General features: G+C 44.4%; 1 protein-coding gene across 2 annotated transcripts in view; it reads right to left on the bottom strand.

Annotated features, from left to right (window-relative positions):
- The window catches only part of Egflam (EGF like, fibronectin type III and laminin G domains), a 184,121-nt gene that overhangs the window by 3,364 nt on the left and 157,923 nt on the right, over positions 1-22,834 (bottom strand). For both annotated transcript variants that reach the window (XM_052159847.1, XM_052159848.1), the window contains 5 exons: positions 22,628-22,744; positions 20,094-20,274; positions 12,073-12,151; positions 9,143-9,286; positions 1,805-1,888 (listed from right to left, as the gene is read on the bottom strand). In XM_052159847.1, coding sequence (XP_052015807.1) covers positions 1,805-1,888; positions 9,143-9,286; positions 12,073-12,151; positions 20,094-20,274; positions 22,628-22,744 — 605 coding nt within the window. The remainder of the gene's footprint in view (positions 1-1,804; positions 1,889-9,142; positions 9,287-12,072; positions 12,152-20,093; positions 20,275-22,627; positions 22,745-22,834) is intronic.

Below are 22,834 nucleotides of genomic sequence, written 5' to 3'. Positions count from 1 at the left end.
CGTGATTTGAAGTTAGATTGAACTCTGAATATGACCTGTTTTCTAGAAGAAGAAAAAAAAAAAACAGCTAAACCTGTAAATATGCACTATGGAAAATCATTGATTCTTTTTGACATCTAGAGATTTGGCTTTTGAGATCCCTACACATACATCTGTGCTTTTGGGGTACTTGGTAACAGACAAACACAGGTCTGTGTCTGTGTCTGTGCCTGTGCCTGTACCTGTGCCTGTGCCTGTGCCTGTGCCTGTGTCTGTGCCTGTACCTGTGCCTGTGCCTGTGCCTGTGCCTGTGCCTGTGTCTGTGTCTGTGTCTGTGTCTGTGTCTGTGTCTGTGTCTGTGTCTTCATATCCCTTCCTAGGTTCCAAGGTAGGCCCCACAGTCAGCAGAGGGGGCTGAATAAGGATGGTTTTAACACAGCCTACAGGGAAGCAGAAGATGAAGTTGACAATACTGAGCCCCCATGGTCCTCAGGCCTCAAATTGGCCATCAGCTGCTGATTCCCCAGCAAGGGTTATAGGACATTTTCAGGGAACTGACATCCAAGTCTCAACTCCTTTTCTCTTGGACTTACTTAATGTGCAGTATCAACATTGCTGATAGGAACTTGCTTTTTTATTTTTCTAAAAACATATTGTTAGGAGTGAGGACACACATGACAAAATTATAAAGATACAGGAATGATCGGTCCAAAGTTAATCAAAAGTCAGGATGGCAATTAGCATTAGGAGGGCACAGATATGTCATGGGGGCTAGGGGAGCGTATATGACTTCTTTCTAATGCTCAGATGATATTCTTTTAAAGGGGGGATTGCCTATGCAAGGGCATTAGAGCATTCTTTAAGGTCTTCATGGCCTCAAATTTTCAATGTGTGAGGTGTTAAGGCCCCACCCCAATTTAGCCACTAACAGGTGTTTTCTGCATATAACAACAAATACTGCCAAGGATGTGGACCAACGGGAACCCTTATAGATAGCTGGTAGAAATGTAACTAGTTTAACCACCGTGGGAATTAAAATGGAGATACCTCAATAAGTCTAATGTTCCAGCTATACTACTTCTTGATAAACCCCAAACCCTACATGTCATAGGATACTTGATCATCAATATCTATTGCAGTGCTGCTCAAAACAGCCTCAATAATAATAATTGTAGCTAAGTTACCGAAGCAGCCTAGGTACCAGGCAACCACACAATGGTTAGAGAAAATGTGAGATATATATATATATATATATATATATATATATATATATATATATATATATTCAGCCAGAAAGAAAGAACAAAAATTACATTTTTCAGAAAATGTATGCTCCTGGATAGAATCACATTAATCAAATCAAGCTTATCTTGAAAAGATGAATATATGTTTCTTTTTTCCTTGGGTGCTTTCTTTAATTACATATAAATAAAATTAAATATGTACATAGGCTATGGAAGTAGAAGTAAGATTGCCTAAGCCGACAAAGAGGGCCATGGGAACGGGTGGGGAGGATGGATGGATGGTGTGGATGTGCTCAGCTTTATACATTATGTGCTTGTATAAAATTGTTCTTAGGTACAATATGATGGTAAGTGAATACACACAGTAAAATTTGCTCAGTGTTTTCTCCAGGCCATCTGCTTCCATTCAGAAGCGACGTAGGGGTTCATTTTCTGCCCACTGATCAGTCAAGGGCATGGGCTTGGGTGGCAATGACGATGCTAGGGAAAGGTGACTTTGAAGGCAGTAAGGCTGAAAGGAAGCAAATCACACATCTTTCCGTTTGTAGCCTGGCTCTGTTTCCCTTTTTGGAGATGCTCACCTGACCGCCTTGACTCGGTGCCACCGGCCATCGCTGAAGGAACCATTCACCATGATGGAAGCCACACCGCTGCCCAGGTTGTAGCTAAAGGTGTCGAGGGCAAACAAGGAAAGAAACGATGAAACACGCAGGTGCAGGGAGCTGCCCATTCGCAAAGGCTCTTGCTGCCAAAGGTCACCCAGGGTGTAATGTCCTTAACCCAGGTAACCAGGCTGGCACAGAAGGTGGCCACTTTCCAGCTTAGTACACAACGAGGGACATTTTACAGTTTCAGTTGTGGTAGGGTAAGCATTACACTTTACTATCTAAGCTATTGTATGTGTACCTTTCTGGACTATTAGGAATATTCATATGTCACTGACATTTAGAATACTTCCACCTTGCAAAATGAATACTACATAGTTCTAGCTCTACTCTCACCCAATCCCTGAGCGCCACCCTTCTATTCATTAGCTTTGACTGATCTAGATACCCAATTAAGTAGAATCACAGGACAGGTGCCTTTTTGTGATGGCCTTATTTCACACAGTGTAGGGCTGTCAAGGTGATTCAGGCACAGGTATGGAAGCATCGTAGTTATAGCACTGGAATTAATGAGAAGAGTTTTATCATCTGCAATGATTTGCACAGTATTTCTCTGAAATTTCTGCCCACCATGAACCTTGGAATATGGCCTTGTTTGGAAAGAGGGTCTGGTTTAGTCAAGATGAAGCCACACTGGGTTAGAGGGACATTCAATCAGTGTGACTGGAACCATTACATGGAAAACATCTGGACACAGGGACACATGGAGGAAAATGATCTGTGATGATGAAGGCAAAGACTGCAACTATGCATCTTTTAGCTAGAAACACCAGGAACTGTCACCCAGCCCCAGAAACACCAACAGAACCCCCTCTGCCCTGCCAAGGAAGCGGTTCTGGCAACATGTTGAATTTTGTGTTTCTAGTCTCCAGAACTATACAAACATTGACTTGGGGGTGGGGGCTTGTGAGGTGTTTGTTTTGTGGTTGTTTTTCTGTTTGTGACAGGATTTTTCTGTGTAACATCCCTGGGCTATCTTGGAACCCACTTTGTATGTAGATCAGGCTGGTCTCAAATTCATAGAGGTTCACCTGCCATAATCCCCCAAGTGCTGGGATTAAAGGTGTGTATCACCACACCTGGCCAAACATTGATTTTTTTTCATTGTACAGCTTTATTCTCTGCAATGCTGTGTTAGCACGTTATGTCATGTGCAATGATCAAGTCACTGCTGTCAAGCTTTCAGTCTTCCTGCAATGAACATTAATGAGCAACCTTGAGCTAAAGTGAACCTCTCCATGCCCTTTCCACTTTTCCTTTGTCAAGATATTTTATCACAGCAACAGGCATGAAGCTAAAATGTTTGTTTTTTTTTTAAACGGAACAATATTTATCATGATGAATTTATTCTATTCAAAGGGTGATATCAGGGTAAAGATTGCAATTTCTTTTTTTTTTTATCATGGAAAATTTTATATAGATGTACTAATGGTAGGCATAAAAGTATTCCTAAGTTGATTAAAAGTGGAATTATAAACATTTTCTGAAAAGCTTGAAGATTTACATGGGAAATATTTCTGATAAAATTGTAGAAATACATAGAAAAACATATTAAAATTACAGATTATCATGGAAATTATGTAGATAAAGTGATAGGCATAAAGATAATTCTAAGTTGATTGAAGGTGGAATTATAAACATTTCCAGATAGCATTGATGATTACATGGAAAATATTTCTGGTAAAATTCAAAAAATAAATAGACAAACATGTTAAAATTGATTATTTTATGGAAAATTTTACATAAAAAATGCTTGATGTAAAAACTTTTTCTAAATTAATTGAAGGTGGAATTAGAAACATTTGTGATAAAATCAAAGATGTACATTGGAAACATTTCTGATAAAATGGAGGAAGTATATAGAAAGACATATTAAAATTGAAGATTATCATGAAAAATAATGCGGATAAAATGGTAGACATAAAAGAAATTACAAAAGTAATTAAAAAGGGAATTACAAACATTTTCTGATAAAATTGAAGAATTACATGAGAAATATTTCGTTAGTCTATGCCTTTTTACTGGGGAGTTGAGTCCATTGTTGTTAAGAGATATTAGGTAATAGTGATTGTTGTTTCCTGTTATTTTTGATGTTATTTTTATGTTTGTGTGGGTATCTTCTTTTGGGTTTGTTGGAAGAAGATTACTTTCTTGCTTTTTCTAGGGTGTAGTTTCTCTCCTGGTGTTGGCATTTTCCATCAATTATTCTTTGTTGGGCTGGATTTGTGGACAGATATTGTGTAAATTTGGTTTTATCATGGAATATTTTGGTTTCTCCATCTATGATGATTGAGAGTTTTGCTGGGCTGGCATTTGTGTTCTCTTAGAGACTGTATGAGGTCCAGGATCTTCTAGCTTTCATCATTTCTGGTGAGAAGTCTGGTGTAATTCTGAGAGGTCTGCCTTTATAAGTTACTTGCCCTCTTCCCCTTACTGCTTTTAATATTCTTTCTTTGTTTAGTGAATTTGTTATTTTGATTATTATGTGCCACGAGGAGTTTCTGTTCTGGTCCAGTCAGTTTTGAGTTCTGAAGGTTTCTTGTATGTTCATGGACATCCCTTTCCCTAGGTTAGGGAAGTTTTCTTCTATAATTTTGTTGAAGATATTTACTGGCCCTTAAAGTTGGAAATCTTTGCTCTCGTCTATACCTATAATCCTTAGGTTTGGTCTTCTCATTGTGTCCTGGAGATCCTGGATGTTTTGGGTTACCAGCTTTATGCATTTTGCATTTTCTTTGACTGTTGAGTCAATGTTTTCTATGGTATCTTCGGCACCTGAGGGTCTTTCTTCTATCTCTTATATTCTGTTGTTGATGCTTGCATCTATGACTCCTGAATTCTTTCCAAGGTTTTCTATCTCCAGAGATGTCTCACTTTGTGATTTCTTTATTGTTTCTACTTCCATTTTTAGATCCTGGATGGTTTTATTCAGTTCCTTCACTTGATTATTTGTGTTTTCCTGTAATTCTTTAAGGGATTTTTGTGTTTCTTCTTTAAGGGATTTTTGTGTTTCTTCTTTAAGGGCTTCTGCCTGTTGACCCATGGTCTCCTGTATTTCTTTAAGAGATTTTTGTGTTTCCTCTTTAAGGGCTTTTACCTGTTGACCGGTATTCTCCTGTATTTCTTTAAGGAAGTTATTTAAGTCTTTCTTGAAGCCCTCTATCAGCATCATGAGATACGATTTTAAATCCAACTCTTGCTCTTCTGGTGTGTTGGCGTATCTGGGACTTGCTGTGGTGGGAGAACTGGGTTTTGATGTTGCCATGTGGCCTTGGTAGGGTTCTTGTGCTTGCCTCTCGCCATCTGGTGCTAGTTGGTATTCTTGTCTCTAGCTGGAGTTTGTTCCTCTTGTGGGCCTGTAAGCCTGTGTCCTTACTTCTCTGAGCTCAAAGGTGAAAGCACTGCTGGGAGATCTCTTTCTCTCTTGGCTGGCTATGCACAGAAGGCTGTGGAGTTTTCCTGCTCCCTGGTGCAAATGGCCAGAGGGAAGACTTCCGTCCCAGCTGCTCCACTGATCACAGAAAGCTGTGGAGTCTCTAGGCTCCCTGGTGCAAATGGCAGTGGAAAGACTTCTGTCCCAGCTCCTCCACTGATCTTAGGCCCTGTGAGCTCCTAGCTGGTGCCCTCCAGAGAGAAGGTGGAGATCTCACCTCTGTGCTCAAAAGTGAAAGCCTGCTGGGAGATCACTTCCTCCTGGTGGGCTATGCACAGAAGGCCATGGAGTCTCCTGGCTCCCTGGTGCCCAAACATTGGCTTTTAATATTATAAATTTTATAATAATTTATTACAGACCTTCTAGGAAATTACTAAACATTTTCACTTTAAGAATGAAAACAAAAACAAAAACAAAAAACAAAAAACCCAGTATTGTAGAGTAAGCTGAACTCTAAAGAGATTAAGAGAATTTGCTTGGAATCACAGAGGTGAGATATAAAATGGAACATCTTGTATTCTCTGCCCTTTCCCCTTACATATCAGACTTACCTTGTAGCATCTCAGTTTCCAGATACTCTGACACCCTCACAGAATCGAAAGACATGGGTATGCTTCCCTAGGGAAATGGCCCTCTCCAGCCACGCACTGCTCATTCCATTATTTTAATTTAATTCAATCCAGCAAATATTTAGTGAGTGACTACTCCAGCTTGGGCAGGGGGCCAACTGCCTAAACCTTCCCTGGATAACACAATCAGACCACAGTGCTCAAACATTCAGAGAGAGGGGCCCACAGGGGCAGCTTTGTCTTCATTGTGGGAAGAGAGGTGTGTGCACACTGTGTGGAGGAGAGGAAGGCTTGAGATAGCCGTGTTGGCTCCTTCCAGAGACCCTTGTTCTGAGAACAGAGTGAGAATAGAGAGCACTCAGTTTTCCCAGAGGAAGTTCTACAGTTTGTTCATTTTCCTCACAAAGTACCAAAGAAACAACCTAGCCATAGCACTGAACCGAGAATAGAAGCTGCGAAGTCTTGATAAACGGTGGGACAAAGCTGTCACTGTCACCCTAAGATCTATTCATTTTATAGCATGTATTCCCACATCAATTGTCTTTCATGAAAGAATAACCAGAAGCTGTGGGCTTGGAGATTTCCTTATGTGGGAGCCAAAGGCTTCTTGAAGAAAGGAAGGAACCTGGGCCTGTAGGATGGCTTAGAGGGGAAAGGTGCTGTCCATGAATTCTGGCAGCCCAGAGTTCAAGTCCCAACACCCTCATGGTGGAAGGACAGAACTAGCTCCCACAAGTTATCCTCTAATCTCCACATGCAAGCGCGCACACACACTCATACACACACACACACACACACACACACACACACACACACACGAAAGCACAGGGACAGTTTCAGCGACTCGAGAAAGAAACAGTAACTTTAAGGTGCGAGTCCAGGATGGAATAGGGGGTTAGACGCTGGTAGACGTGAGAAGAGGCTGGCAAGGGCTCCTCCGGGGCCTGGGGGAAAAGCAGGGCTGGTGGGAGCCGGGTGGCCAGTTTGCTCAGGTCCCTATGCACTGAATTCAGCTGACAGCCGAGGGGGAGTTGGGCTACCCCGCCCTCTACTCAGCTCCTGTTTCAGTTCCCCTTTTCTGGGCACACTCAAGTACTTGAGGCCTGAGTGAGGTTAACCACAGGAAAACCACAAAGAAATGACTTTGAAGCAGCAAGCTGACAGGGGTGGGAAGAGTTCCTTGTCATGTGACCTTGGGGCAACAGAGAGTGGGGAGCAGTGGTGGGGTAACATCAGCGGGGAGAAGGCATCGTTGGAGAATAGCTGCTCCTCTCCTGTCAGTGTCAGCTCTTGAGCCACCTACCGGGACAATGTCCTCCATCAGAAGGCTGAATCACAGAGCAGGTGTGATGTTAGGAGAGTCACATTTCCTCTCAAAATGTCTTCTCTTCAAATTGAATAGCTTCCTGCTAACCTTGCCTAGCTGGCTGCAACCCCACTATCTCCAGTACTGACTGACTTAAGCCCAGGAATTCAGTCTTCACCACGTCTCTAGTCTCTATTCTCTCCTTTGTTAAAATTCAAATTAATTCCTTACTTTTTTACAGAACACTCAGAGATCTTCACTTTGGTTCACCTTTAGGAGAGAAAGCTTAGCAAATCCTTAACAATAACTCCCCAGAGGGCTAAAGATCCGGAGCTCTCAGCAGATAACTGATCCTTGTAGGGGAAATGCAGCCAGGTGGGACTGCAGCCTCGGGATTGAAGTTTCTAACGTTCTGCAAGGGCACTGTTGCTTGGTGGCAAGCGTGTTTTAGAGCCTCAGTGCCCTGGCTTTTCATATTTAACATGACAGCCCCTACCTTTTAGAAATTGAGCTCTCACTCTTTTTGGTAAGGAGAAGAGTCGCGAGAAGGGGAAAAAGTACCCTCCTATGTTTGTTTGTTTGTTTTGTCTTTTGATTTTTTTTTCAAGACAGCATTTCTTCTGTACAGCGTTGGCTACTTTGGAACTCAATAGACTAGACTGGCCTTGAACCCACAGTCATCTGCTTGACTCTGTCTCCCAAGTACTGGGATTAAAGATGTGCATCACCACCTCCTGACCAGGTAATTCTTTAACTGTTGCATAGCCATCCAGTTTACAACATGGAGAACTATATGAATTCATTTAAAAGAAAGAACTGCAGGGTGGACATAGTAAATGCTTTTCATCCCAGCACTAGGGAGGCAGAGACAGGCAGAGCTCCGTGAATTTAACAACCTGGATTATACTGAAAGGTTCAGGTGGTCAGCTAAGACCACACAGTGAGACCTTGTTTCAAAAATAAAATGAAAATAGTATTTATTCACACAGACAGAAACACACATGAATTAAAATAATTTAAGAACTGAATCTTTTTAAAAAGTGAGTAAGGGCCTGGAGAAGATGACTCAGCATTTAAGAGCATTGGCTGCTCTTCCACAGGACCCGGGTTCAATTCCCAGCATCTACATGGCACTCACAACTGTTTGTAACTCTAGTTCTAGAGGACCTGGTACTCTGTCACAGACATACATGCACACAAAAGCCTAATGCACATAAAAAGAAAGAAAGGAAGGAAGGAAGAAAGAAAAGAAAAGAGAAAAGAAAAGAAAAGAAAAGAAAAGAAAAGAAAAGAAAAGAAAAGAAAAGAAAAGAAAAGAGAAAGACGGTAAGTGCTTCTGGGCTGGCCTTATTAATACCACTCAAGAATTTACAAAGATCCAGGTGTGGGGTTGCTCTGTGGAGACAAGCGTCTGAGTTTCCTCCTTGCAGCAGACCACCACAAAGCAGCACATGCCTCAGGCTTCGTAGCTAAGGCGGAGCAGATGGACCTTAAAGCCAAGGCTCCTGGCGTTTAGATTTTCAGATCTTCCCAAATTGGCCAGTCTTACTCCCACATCTTCCAGTTCACAAGTGGGAAGCGTGCAGTAGGGACACATTAGAACAAGGGGCACAGGACTGCTCTACAGAGGGCCAGGTAGTAACTCTCGAGACTTTGCCAAACAGTCTCCTTTGAAGCGACCCCAGAGCGCCACGGTGGCCTGAACACAGCGAGAGACAACCGAGTATGACAGTAGTCTAATAAAACTTGGAATGAATTGGCAAAAATAAAGAGTGGTGTAAATTTGCCTCATGGGCATAGATGTCAATATTGGGAAAATAGATCAGGGGACTGGAATGAGGCTGGAGCCTTCAGCTCTTGCCAACTCCAGCTGGGTGTGTTTGGGATGACTCCTGCATCCCTGTATTGCTGCACTGTTTGAGAAAAAAACTTCAAGATGAAGTTACCTGAATACCAGGGCTCCATCCCGAAGACCGAGGGAAATGAAGTCGCTGTTAGGTCTCATGGGACTGTCCCCCCTCCACAGCAACAGGCCGTCCTTGGCTGTTGTCTTAAACCTCATGAACGCATTTGATCTTGATCCGGACACCCTGGAGGAAATACACAATTGGCCGAGTCCATGAGGTCAACCAACAGCATCTGTTTTGAGTCATCCCTCCTTGCCTTCGCTAAGCGACCAGGTGTGCAGGTAATCTGGCCTCTCTGCGTCTACACGCACCTGGCGAATAGAAGGAGCATCACCCCTGCTGGTCTCACCATCCACAGACATTCTGGATGCTAACTGAGCAGCAGTGTGTGCCCTACAACGGAGCACTTAGGAAGCAATGTCACAGTCCCAGGCAGGTGGCTTTCTCTTTTCCTCTCTATCATCCACGGCTCTTGGAGAGCTGACCCTCATTTTGTAGCAGAAAGAGGACTTCCCAACTGCCACAGGGCTCAAATCAGAAGTTTCTCTGGGTTGCAACCATGGCAGTGGAAGGCCAGCATGGGTAGCAGTGACTGTCCTTGGGGACATTTCCGGATGGGGTGGGGGATAAACAAGACCTGGGGGCTCAAAGGAGGTGACCTCATGAAATGGCTGTTAGTCTTAGAAGGGTGCTATGACAGAGTTATGAGGACAGTGGACACCAAGCAAGATGGCTTCTGGGTTGTCTGCATTTCTGGGAAGAGCCCGCCCCCCTCCATCCCCCACCCCGGGCTTCTGTGTACCCATCAGCTCCTAAGGCTAGTTTACAAATTCATCTGGCTAAAACTACCAGCATTTATCTGATGTGGCCTGAGGGTCTCCAGCAAAAGGTAAGGCAGGAGGAAATACAAGTTAACATTCCCATGAGCAAGGCACCTATTCGAACCTAAAGCCAAGGCTCCTGGAGTTTAGATTTTCAGATTTTTCACAAGTTGGCCAGCACCACTTCCGTAGGTTCGAGTCTGCAGGTGGGGCATATGCAGTAGAAACTGGAGCAAGGGGAATGGATGGCTCATTTTTTTTCTTACCCATTCTGGTAAGAAGAGCAGAGAGAAAGTGTTTTCCATTCTCCCATTAGTGGTACCATAGCTCTGTCTCGCTCATGCTTAATTTTAGAGCTGTACAGTGCATTCAGCAGCGAATGCTAGAAAGAGAGGAGGGGATTTCTGTCTAGGCTCCCTACTGCCAGATTTAGAGAGGAAGGCATCAAGTTTGTCTTCCTCGTGCAGAGGGCCACCAGGCCAGCTACAGACAAGTTAACCCAGGAGGACTCTGCTGAAGTTTTCTTCTTTGTAGTGAGTTTTCTTTCCTTTTTACTTCTATAGGACATTGCCCAATTTTGATAATCATCACCTGAGTGTCCTACAAGAAGCTAGGGAATATGCTGAAGGTACCATGGCAAACATGGATGAAATTTGGGGTCTTTGAGGATGCTGCTGGTTGTCTGGATTAATCAGTCCAGTTATATATGGGCTGTACTTGTACTAAATCCTCTTCCTGTTCAGGACATTTTAAAGCTGAGTTTTATGTTCTTTGACCCTCTAAAGGTATTAAATTGAAGTAGATCATGAGCACTTTTATTTGAATAGCTTCACATAGGTGTACATGTGCCTATCCACACACAGCCATGCACGTGCTCCAGCAGAGTTGCTCTGACTTGAGGCTTCTCCGTCTCCTTCTGTCTCCTCAGCTCTAGCTCCCTTACCAGTTGCTGTCCTCTGGTTAAGCACTAGAGGTTGAAGACGCAGAATACTTTCATAATTGCTCTGCTTTCGTGGGGTGGGGCTGGGTGCTGAATGACCTTCTATTGTTGGTAGGAAAGAGTCAAAGGCAGAAAAGGGTGCACCTCGTCTGAGAATGCTTCTCATCAAAATCTTCGTTCCAAGGCAACAAACAGAAGCTGTGATTAGAGAGGTGAAGCCGGGTCTATCTCCTCCCACAAGACCACGCCTCTTAAGCCTTCCTAAACAGTTCCTCAACTGGGAACTAAACATTCAAATATACAAGACTACAGTGGCTATCCTTTTTCAAACCACTACAATAGCCTGCTGTGCCTACACTCACCGCAAGCAACTCAGAAAAAGAGTTTTCAATTAGTCTTGCTTCTCAATACTCTTAAGTTCTATCCTAAAGCAGGGTGGCTTTAAAGATTTTTTTTTTCATATTAGTGTGCATCCAAACTCAAGGGGAAGAAAAATTCTAGAACAATTTTGCTGGTGATTAAAGGCTGATGAACATCTCCAATGTCAAAGGACTGGGGGACAAACTGACATTGCCAACAACAAGCTTGGCTGAAGTTTGAGGGGTGCTTTAAGAGCCAGCCTCAATCCTTGCCACATATACAGGCTGCTTGAAATGCTAGCCCATCCCTGCCCGCAGGGAACAAGAGCTGTAACTTGAGCATTTGCATCATGCCTTCTGTCCTTATATCAGGCTCTTCTGTCCACACCAATAGAAGTGAGCAGTCTTCACTGCACGGGACAGGGCCCCAGGAGGACAGTGGACCTCTGAAGACATAGTTACTGCTCTGGCAGGAAGTGGCTCTGAGCTATTCGGTTGGGAGCAGCTAAACCATTCCACAACTGGCTCCAGGCAGATCTGCAGGCTATGGCAGAGAAGAACGGGGAGCTGAGAACCCCCTCTAAGGTCAAACTGGAACACTGGAACCCCCAGGGGTGCGCGACATTCTTCCAGGCCCTTTAACCAGAAAAGGATTGAAGTGCTTATGATAGGCTTGTTTGGAAAACTAATGGCTTCAAGTTCAGCTTATTTGTTTTGTTCTTGTTTCGATGTTTATTTCACGTTCTCCCCCATCCCATGGGGAGAATTATCATCTGGCACAGACAACAAGGACAAACTCAGGGAGTGAGACGTCCAGGGAATAAGTAAGCTGCTGCGGGGGCTCATTACCTCTTGAGGATATTTGGGTTGTCATAGGTCAGGTAACTGCGGCCGATGAACTGCGGGATCTCGATGGCTTCTGTAATAGCTGAGAAGGAACAGAACATGGAGGTTATAAGCCATGCGCCACCCCCTTGACTTCCGCACTCACTCACGTCGGGGACGCTATCTGTGGAATGTGCTATCTGACAGCTTGTCAGCCCCTTCCTCTTGGCTGTGCATCTGCTTGGCCCGGCTCATGGCAGCCTGGCCCAGTGGCCTGGCAGGGGTTTTGGCCCTCTCTCCTTTTTCTGGAGCCTGGCAGCCACTGTCACTGGCCTTGGCGCTGCAGAGAGAAGGCTTTGCAATGTGCTGAAACTTGAACTGTCCCCAGTGCTTTTTGGAAGCTGGAGGAGAGCCTGAGCCATGTGGGGAACAGCTGGGGATAACCCCAGAGTTTTGCCAAAGGAGGCAGAGAAAGTCATCCCCAAACAGGCGGGGGGGGGGAGGGGTTCCTATATTTGGGGATCATCTTCCAAAGCCCCCAGTTCTGATGTGAGCTAGTGACAAGCGCAGTGGATGAGCTTCTGACTCTCCCTCCAGACATTAAGTCCTCCTGGGTGAGGTCTGATGAAGCCGTCACTCCAGACTCACACAGGGTAGGCCTGACTATTCCCATTTCAGAACGAGGAAACCGAGAGACAGTAAGGGCCAATCCCCCCAGCTAGGACTCAGGCAGACCATGGACCAGAGTGGCTTGCCGCACTTTGGCTTCCTGCCCACTTCCTACTTTCCAGTATTTTAGAAATGAATTTACTTCTTCTCCATTTCCCGTCCCTTGGTCCCCCTGAGGAATCACCCTTTCACAGACATCAAAAGGACAGGCATGTGTGTGTGTGTGTGGTGTCACACATAGGGTATGTGGAGGGGATTTCTGCTAGAGAAATAACCACACTACCCCCCTTTCCTCTTTGGAAAGATACAGAAATCACAGCTTGAAGAAACCAAGGTAGAACAGATCTCACACTGACAAATGACAATAACTAGCTTATGAGACAGCTATGGCTCTGAGAACACACGTCTTGATTTGAAGAAGCGATCACCTAAGGACTCCACACCCAGGAAGGGAAATCTATCATTTGATTGTGAGCAGTGGAGAAGAGTTTCAATTTGGCTTTTAAACATACAAAGAGAATGTGAGAGAAAGGTTAGCGGATACACAGCCATGGGCCGGGAAGCAGAGACACACACTGTAGACTGGGAAAGCAAAGGAGAAGCGATGACTGGAAGGATGAGCTCCCAGCACTGTTGGGGGTGGGGTGGAGTACAGGGTGGAGGAAGAGGAAGGGGTGGAGAGGAAAAAGAGGAGGGGGTGGGAGCTCTTGGTAGAGGGGCCAGTCCCTTATTTCAGGAACCGTGTGCTGATAAAGAAGTAGGAGGAGGCCGCCCAAGCTGACTGACATAGGACTCTGGGCTAAACATAACCCAGAAGGCCCCAGAGGGCTCTGCTCACTCCAGCGTAAGAGGTACAGCCCGGACCCATCGCTGCTGTTGTTGGCCCTGTCTGTGGGCCTGTGGCCAACAGACATCATTCTCTTTGGACTTCTTGAAATGATCACGCTGTGTTTGTCACAAGTCCACTCTGCAAACAGAGCCCCAGGAGGCGTCCGTCTGCAAGAGTGAAGTCTAGCTGCCCACCTGCTAGACTACCTCAGGTCCCTCTGAGAGAGACACACTAGGAGAAAGCCAGCTTGGGTGCCCACTCTGGAAGGCAGATCCCTGGTACCTTGCCTGGTGGGTCTGGGGCCCACTCCCGCTCACCCCATTTCCCTTCTGCCTGGAGTTGGCTGCCCCACGCTCATGGCCTAGCCAAGGCTGGCAGGCTCTGGCAGGAGCGCAAGCGCTTCATTCTCTTTCAGGCTTTACTTACTATTGAGACAGTAGTTCCCACACTCTGCCCGGCGCCAGCATGGAGGAGAAAAGGAGAGTCAGCACTCACAGACATTGTGCTCCATACAGACCACTGGGAACCAGGTTTCATTTGCTTCACAAGGCCTTGTGGAGGCCGGGCTCCTGCAAGGAGTCTTCCGGGCATGACCGGCATTGTTCACCCTTAAGTTTATTGCACTTGAGGGTGGCAGAGAACTAGAGATATTTATCATTGCTCCCACGGCACTACCTTCACCCCACCTTTCTACTTACTACACCTTGAAAAATGGCTTGCTACTGCTGCCTGTCAGCGTTCTTCAGGCTGCATGCAATCACGGAACAATAAGCCAACCGGCCACACACTCCCCCACTGCCCTTTGCCGGATTCTGGAAACCAAGCTTTCTTGCGATTAACTAAGGGCAAGGCATTCTCCAGAAACCACGCCATTGAACCTCACGACAATGGCCTCAGGTTAGTCAGCGCATGAAGGCAGGCCGGTAAAAAGCTGTTCGATTCAAAAACGCAAGTTCCAGAAGGGACAACCGAGCTCATTTCCCAACCTTCATGGTTTGAGCTTTATTGTAAACATGTTTATACTTTAACCTAACCTTCAGACGAAGCCTTTCCTGTGTTCATTCTTTCGTGGCAGTGACCTGACTCATGGATTAATGAAAACGCCTTGCTATTCATTCCCATCTATATGCTAAAGCACGTGCTGCTGCCGGGTGGTGCAGAAGTGTGAGTCCCTCACATCCCCACCCAAGGGATTTGAAGTTTTGGATGAAGAGTTGGAAGGACAGCTCTCTCAACATACTCATGAAGCCAGACAGAGAGAACCATGAGGGTGTCATGGACTCGTGGTCTCAGCATCCACCAGGCTGGTAAGCAGCATTGCTTCTGGGTACACCTCAGGGTCAGAGAATGAACAGGCTCATTGGCTGGTTGGCTCTCAGGGCAGATACACCCTTCAAGGGCAGTTTACTTGGTGCATAATTCTTTTATGTACAGGCTGAGCACATCCAATCCCTAAATCCAAAACTGAAGCTTTTTGAGTGCTGACATCTGGAAAATTCCACACGTGAGATCGTGATGCAGGTCAGTCAAAAAGGTGCACACACTAAAAATGCTGCAGAAAACTGCTTCCAGGTCCTACAGAAAAGAGTATATATTGGAATCACAAATAAACCTCATATTTATATTTGGGTCCCTTCCTCGGGGCATCTCTTTATGTATATGTAAATATTTCAAACTTTCAGAAAGGTAAGTCTATAACTGGGAATGTTTTTGGTCCCAAACATTTTGGATAAGGTCTCTACAACTTGATTTAGCAGGTACAATATAGAGAGATATTGCTAAGTTCAATATGCATATATAGCAATGAATATAGCAATATGCTAAGTTCAGCATAAAGCATCCCAAGTGTTAAGAGTGTTATAGATCAGCATTGCTCAGGGAAGAAACAGCTTTGAAGACCCAGCCTTGCTCAGGAATGTTATGCCCCAGGCTCAGAACAGTTCACCTGCTATGGAGAAATGTCCCCATCTAGTGGCCTGCCTGCCTCTGCACCACCTGAGTCCCAGCTGTTCTCAGGAATGAAGAAGGGCAGGAATCACAGCTAACAAGTTATTTCCTTCGGTGACTTGTTTCCTGGGGTTTGAATGAACCCCAGGAAAAACAACTGTGCCTTGTGCTCACCCATGAGGCACTCCAAATACAGCACAAGGCTCTTAGAATGCCCGTGGAAGAGTGAGTTGTATGAAATCAAGTTCTCCATAAAAAGATTTAAAAAAATTAAAAAAAGACACTCATGTAAAAGATTGTACAAGGCTGATCAACAGATCAGAACTTCTGAATGTGGAGAACAGAAATGTTGTAAAGCCATAGACAATTGTCTTGGACTATCTTTATTAATTGTCATCCGTTGTCCACCCTCTGTATCTGACCTAACATTTTAGTGACTGTCACATGAAACCTTGTGATGCATTAACAGAGCATTACGTTCCGCCAAGCTAGAAGCTAAAAATATCATCGGATAGCATCTGAAATCTATAACATAAATATCCCTGATTTCCTGTAATACTCCCACCAATAAATTTTAATAATGCCTTGATTTATCTTTTTCCCCCTGTAACTATAAATAATTCCTGAAACCATTAGTACATTGGAACAGGGTATTTTGGGCAACCTGAACCTTTGTTCCTGGGTAATGCCACTCTTAGCTCCAGAATAAACTATATATAATATTACATATAATAATAATGATTTTATATATATATATATAATTTCTCATTTATTTTGAGGTGAGAACTATATATTGCATTAACAGCTGATAACTGTTAACTCATATTTATCCACATTTATTTGACCACACACTGCTGCTTCGGTCTTGTGCATGTGGAAACATGTGTTTATAAGTGTCGAGGAGACTGTAAAGGGGGAAGGCCATGCACAAATCAGTCATTAATAGACCTTGAAACCCTTTCCAGACATCTTGAAAGGCTCAGCTCTAAACTCTTGGCAACTTACTTCGACCCGGGCTGCTGGAGGGGCTGAGCACCTAGGTGGGTGAGAGAGTGTGATGGGAAGGAGAAGGAAGGAAGGGGAGGTTCTGTGATGGAAACGTCCTGGAGCTTAGCTTCTGACAGACCTCTTGAGAGGAGATGGGGCTGTGGTTGTATTGCGAGAGGCACTGCAGTTTGGCTGGAAAAGATATCTAAAACTGGGAGTATTCATACAAGAGGCAAGGTGACTTATGAAGGCAAGGCATTGAAGTCTAGCCTTATGGTTTTGTTGACTCCTGAAGTGATAGACGTGATGGGTAGAGCTGAGGGCCCCTAGCTCCTCCTAGCTTCATGGAATCTGAGGTTGATGTTGAGGCTTGATTCTGTGCTATGGAGAGATTGTAGGGTGTGTGTGTGTGTGTGTGTGTGTGTGTTTGCACAAATGTGCATGCATGTATGTATGTGCACTCTCTATGGTGGTCCGTGGGCTTGCACAGGCTTGGAATCTTTTTCTCATCCCATTTTCCTATGACATCAAATGGTAAGGAGAAGTGTCAGACTTCCTGACTAAAGCCCTGAGGCATCAGAGCACTGATGGAGAAAAATCACCTTCCTCCTGAAGGAGGTTTTCTTGGAGTGGCTTAGGTGAGGTCTGGGTCTGGGTCTTAACGCAATAGTCGGCCCCTTTGCTTAAAATAACAGCAGCAGCAGCAACAACAACAACAACAGCAACAACAACAAACAGAGGACATACATGTAGTGCTAGCACTTGGGAATCTGAGGCAAGGAGTGTGACTAATTCAAGGTCACCATGGACTTATAAAGTGAATGCCAGGGCAGCCACAGCTACACAGAAAGACCAGATCAAAGAAAAAAATATATATAGGCAAGAATACACACAAAAAAATCCTAATAAAACAAAACAAAACAAAAAAATCCCAAACTAGTTAAACCTTCAGCGTTGAATGCTTAGAGCCGATCGGTGCGTTTGAAGTATAGCTTCATTATGAAGTAGGAAAAGCTCCCGCTGCTACACGTAGAAGAACCCCTTTGCTGATTGAGGCAGGATTCTCCCTGACAACCGCAGAGGCCTTCCAAGCATTCTTGGTCTTTCTAGCTTTGGCCCTGCCCAGCTTACAGTGTCTCAGTGTCTTCCCTCTCCAAGGAATATGATCACTGCCAATTTCTCTTGCCTTTTTTTCCAAGTCTTTCCAATGGAGAAGATGCCCAACATCCTAGTAGCATGGAGGTTACCATCCACAGTTACATGCCCACTGAAACCTGAAGAAATTGTCACAGAGCACCTTTAATCCTCCCAAGTCATCACAGGAGAGGAGATACGGGAGGTAGGCGATACCTCCCATACACGAGCCTTCCTGGTCTTTGCAAAGCTTTCATTTCCTAAACAGTCTTTTCATTTCAGAGGTGGCAGGGACATTAGGGCAACATGTAGGGTAGCAACAATGGGGCTAACAAGATCATAACATGCCCCTTCCTTCTTTCTTTAATCCTCAAAGCTAACTGTTCCGCATAAGCCCAGACCTTATATTTAGACAATCAGTGTGAGAAGCAAGCTTGATAAGTCTATTTCAACCCATCAGACTTAGGGCTAACACTGAAGGATGAGCCCCAAATTCAAGTTTCATTCTTCAGTATATGTATGTGTGTATGTGCTTATGTGCACACATATACATACATATCCAAGAGAGTTCCTGCTGAGATATGCATCCATGTCTATATTTGTGTGTAAGACAGAGGTGGATATCAGGTGTTTTTCTCAGTCACTCTCTACCATCTCTCTATCTCTCTATCTCTATCTATCTGTCTGTCTGTCTGTCTATCTACCTATCTCCCTATCTACCTATTTATTTTTGGCACAGAATCTCTTATTGAGCCCTGAGCTCACTGACTCCACAAGACTAGCTGGCTTACAAGCCCTAGTATTTCTCTTCCCACCTTCCAATCCCTGGGATTTTAAGGCACATGCTGCACACCAGGCTTTTTATGTGAGTGCTGAGGAGTTGAAATCAGGTCTTTATGCTTCCCCAGAAAATGCTTTATCAGCTGAGCTATCTCCCCTGACTCCAAACCCAAGTTTCTGAAGGCACAGGCTCCTGAACCTGAACTAGACACTCCTTGATGTCTCATCTTCTAATAGGTCTATAACAATATGCCTGTAGAATCTGGGGTTCATAAACAGTTACTCTTCTTTGCTTAGAAAACGAAAAGTATGCACACTCTCTCAGACAAACTCCAGAAGCCATTTAAATCTAACAAACACTACTGAGCTGTTTAACTACCAAATTTGGCATCTTTTATATGTTCCATGGCTGTTGCAAATAATTCCTTTACCACCCCATGTACAAAATGTCTACATATAAAATTTAGGGTTTTCTTCCTTTGGTAAAATCAGGCATCTGTGACAAATAAAAGCATGAGAAAGCAAGCATGGGTCCTCTCATAGATTCATTGATTTGTTTTCTTTCAGAGCAGTTTGCTTTAGTCAAAAACCAGCTCTGGGGGTAGGTGGGTCATTCTTGTGGTAGAAACGTGATGGTCTATGCAGCCATATCTGGGCATATATGGCCAGGTACAGGCAGGTCACTTCTAGATGCCAAGACCATGACTTCTGCTTCTCTTAGGTAGGTACAGGAAGGGTCAAGTAGAGTCTGTGGTTTGTAGCCCTCCCAACCTTACTGACAGGGCCCAGAGGAAGCTCACTAGGGGAGCTTATTTCTCTCATCAGTAATAACGGTGGCTAGCATTAATCCTCTTCTAAATGCTTTTATGCACTCCCTTGTTCAGTTTATACTGTAGTTCCGGGTGGTAGATACTCTTCCTATAGTCATTCCCATTTTATAACTGAGAACATTTGAGGCAGACTGGTTCAGTATGGTGTGCATACCTTAGTTTGGAGAATTAGAGCCTTGTTCCTATTTTCCTGTGTTTGGGCAACATTTCTCTTTAAGACATCCAAATGTTTATCAGTACACAAGCAAAAGTATTCCTTTGCAGGATGTTTTTGAAGTAGCTCACATGCATCAATCCTTAAGTCTTTGTTGCGTACAGGTTAACCTTGGAGAAAGCCTACAAAAGATTTCTTAGGAAAGGGCTAGGGCAGGCTATAGAGAGGCCATTTACCTACTCTAATAGAGATATTTTCTCACCAAATCCTCCACAAGCCATTGTAGTACCTTACACGATACAATGGCTACTTCATATGCATGTTACTGAAGTTATTGATCAAAATGACCCATGTAGCTGTACCTGTATTACCAACATTCCCTTTAAAAGTCCTGGTCTTACCATCCCTCATGGCACAGGTCTGTAATCCCAGCTTCTGGGGAGGTTGATGAAATAGGTTTGTAAATTCAAGGTCTTTCTGGGCTGTAGATGGAAGTCAAGACTAGCCTAGGCAACTTAGTTAGATGTTCTTCCAAAATAAGAAATTACAGAAAGGGCAGGGTATGTAATTCAGTGACAGAGTGTTTACTGAATATGGGTCAGGCTATGGGCTTAAGTCCCAGTACTGTGGGGAGAAATCAACAAAGGGTACTTCCCACAATTCAGTCTGTGGCTTTCTTGTCCTCCAAGAAGCAAAGCTAAGACCCCAAATGTACCTTTCTGGCAGTTTAGGCCTTCGAAGCCCAAGGGACAGTCGCACTCATAACCTTCCTTCCTGGGCCGACAGCTGCCCCCATGGGCACAGGGGGACCTTACACAGGGGTGGGCTGCGTTCTCCACATTCACCCCAGATGTAAAGTCGTGTTTCACATGGATGGTCCGGTCGTTTAGGATGATCTTTGGATAGAGAAACACAAAAGAAATTTAAGACTTGAAAAACAAGTTTGACAGTTTACAAACCCGAGCTACATATAGTGTAGGTGGTTACTATAGAAAGAATATCTGGAGACTCATCCTTTAAAGGAGTTGAGTGTGGTATTTGGAAGCTGCAGAAGAGAGACTTCTGTTCTGATCAGTTACCTTTGTTGGGACACTCCTTAAAACTGGAAGTAAACAACTCAAAATAGCTTTAAGAAGTCCCTGAAACTGACCACTAGGACTCTTCCTCCCAAGAATATATAAACAGTAAAGCCAGCTGAGAGACACTCTCAGACCAGCCAAGCTACAAAAAAGACTCTCAGGCCTACTGGGCTGCCTGGAAGATGTCCAGGCCTAGCAGCCCGTAAGAGACAGATTGGCCAATAACCTGGAAGAAGCAGAGATCAGGCAAACTCCATAGATGAGGATCTGACCAACTGAGCCATTGGGAAAGGAAACTCTAACCTGTTGAACTACCTGTAGGCTGCACTTTGTGATCCAGGGTTCCAGCTTTTGTGAACTGTCAGCCATGCTAGAGTGGGCTTTGATGATATAACTGTTTAGAGGTGATTTCTGTGTCTGTAAGTGACCTCCTCATCCATATTTCCATAATTCACTTTTCTAGCATAATATGTGATATTCTATAAATCAGCACCCGGCCCTGACCAACTCTTTCACCAATTCCTCTTGTCTTTCTTCTTCAGCATTACTGAGTTTCTTCTCTCTCCACATCCTCTACAGAAGTACAGCAAAGCTCAGGCTCCCTCTTTGCTCTACGATGCATATACTTCCTGGGATGGAGAGTCCTGTTCTCTCTTCCCTGACAAATGGCTCTAGGCAGAGTAATATATTTCCCGGAAATGTTATTTGGTGCCTTACCTCTTTCCAACAGTTTTAGCCCTTGACTTAGAACAAAGAATGACGATGTCCACTGAACTGCTGCTGGCTTTCCAACTGACAGAAGAAATACCCTGGGGGAATCCCCCATTGTCTGGGATGTTACAAGAGGTTAGCAGAGGTGCTTTCTACTGGGAATCTACCTCCATTTCCAAAGATAAATCTCACCCATGGAGAGTGTTGTGAGGTTGAGAGAAAACCTTTCTAGGTCCTGAATTGGAGAAGCCACTAGTGAGGAACCTTCTCATATCTCCCTCTTCTCACTTGGCGCATGAAAATTACAAAGCCCAGTAGAATGTGCCCGGCCAATACAAGCCTGCATTTGTCTCCTGCTGGACATGGTCCAGCCAGTGCCTCAGTCATGAAGGGAAGGGCAGCATTTCTAGAGGATAGAAGGGCTGTGTGTCCTGTGAACCAGAGGCAAAGCTTGAGGATGGAGGGATGTGAGGGTGAACTTTTCCACACCTCAAACCTATGCGCTATGTGAAAATGTGACCAATGCCTCTTGTGGGGAACCCAGGTCTGACTTGGGATGACAATGACGCTGTTGCTCAGCAATTAAAGACGTGCAAGAGCAAGCGAATGCTGGCCAGACATTTTCTGAACTAGCAATGAGATATGGGACACCAGGGACCTTTCCCGGGGACAGTGTTCAAATTACAATAGCACTGTCTTTCGGTGTCACCGCTCTTTCATCTTTTGCGCTCATGCTTTGTCACAAGTCCTACCTTGGTTCCCCACACCACCCTTTATCACTAAAGGGAAACAAGATGAGGCTAACCCAGGGTCCAAGTTCACTTTTCTTCCATGTAGGCAGCCCTGCAAGTCTGGGCTCTGAGTCAGACTGCATGTGTACAGCCAAGGAGCACAAGTTCACGACCCAAGGGATCTTGAATATCCCCAAGAGAATGGATAGGAGACATGAGAGTGGGGTCAGCATCTTCCACTAGCCAAGCAGCTCTTTCATCTTCACCCTTCTGGATCTCATTTCTGTAATCCGAGAGCTCAGTTGTATGATTGATGAGGAGCAACTGCTCGAGGGTGGGTGGAAATAGCAGTTGGCTCTTATGAAGCAAAGGACACAGCAGCACAGAGAAAGCATAAGAACAGGGAGCTTGCTCCCTACGTCCGCTTGCCCCTTCCCTGGCTACACATGTCCTGGTGTCAGTTACCTTTCCAGAGAGTCTTAGAAAATTTATGGAATTTTTTTCTGAAAAAAAAAATCACCTTGACTTCATAGACTCACTTTAAACTGAACAGAAATCCAGGAACAGGTATTTGGGATACTAGAGTGTAAGTGTTAAAAAATAAAATCGTAAGCATTTTGGCATTTTTCTCAAACTCTTTTCCTGGGCTACAGAACATAACACCGATTATAACACTTAACACTATGTACAGTCAGAGAGATATCAAGTATGAGGATGCAAAAATATACCTTCTGGATGCTCCCACTAAATGGATGGAGGATACCCGAATTCTTCTTGACATCATCGTAATTTGGGACTCCGCCAATAAAAATGTCCGTATTACACTTAATCTGGGTGAAGCCTCCCTGTCAATGCATAAAGAAAAGCAAGTAGCAAACCAACTTCAGGACAGATGTTGACGACAGTCTTGGGACCGATCACAACAACCTGGTCCT

This window comes from Apodemus sylvaticus, chromosome 16 (genome assembly GCF_947179515.1).
Source record: "Apodemus sylvaticus chromosome 16, mApoSyl1.1, whole genome shotgun sequence".
Lineage (NCBI taxonomy): Eukaryota > Metazoa > Chordata > Mammalia > Rodentia > Muridae > Apodemus > Apodemus sylvaticus.
Note: the sequence above shows the minus strand (reverse complement) of the source record. Positions and strands in the feature narration are given on the sequence as shown.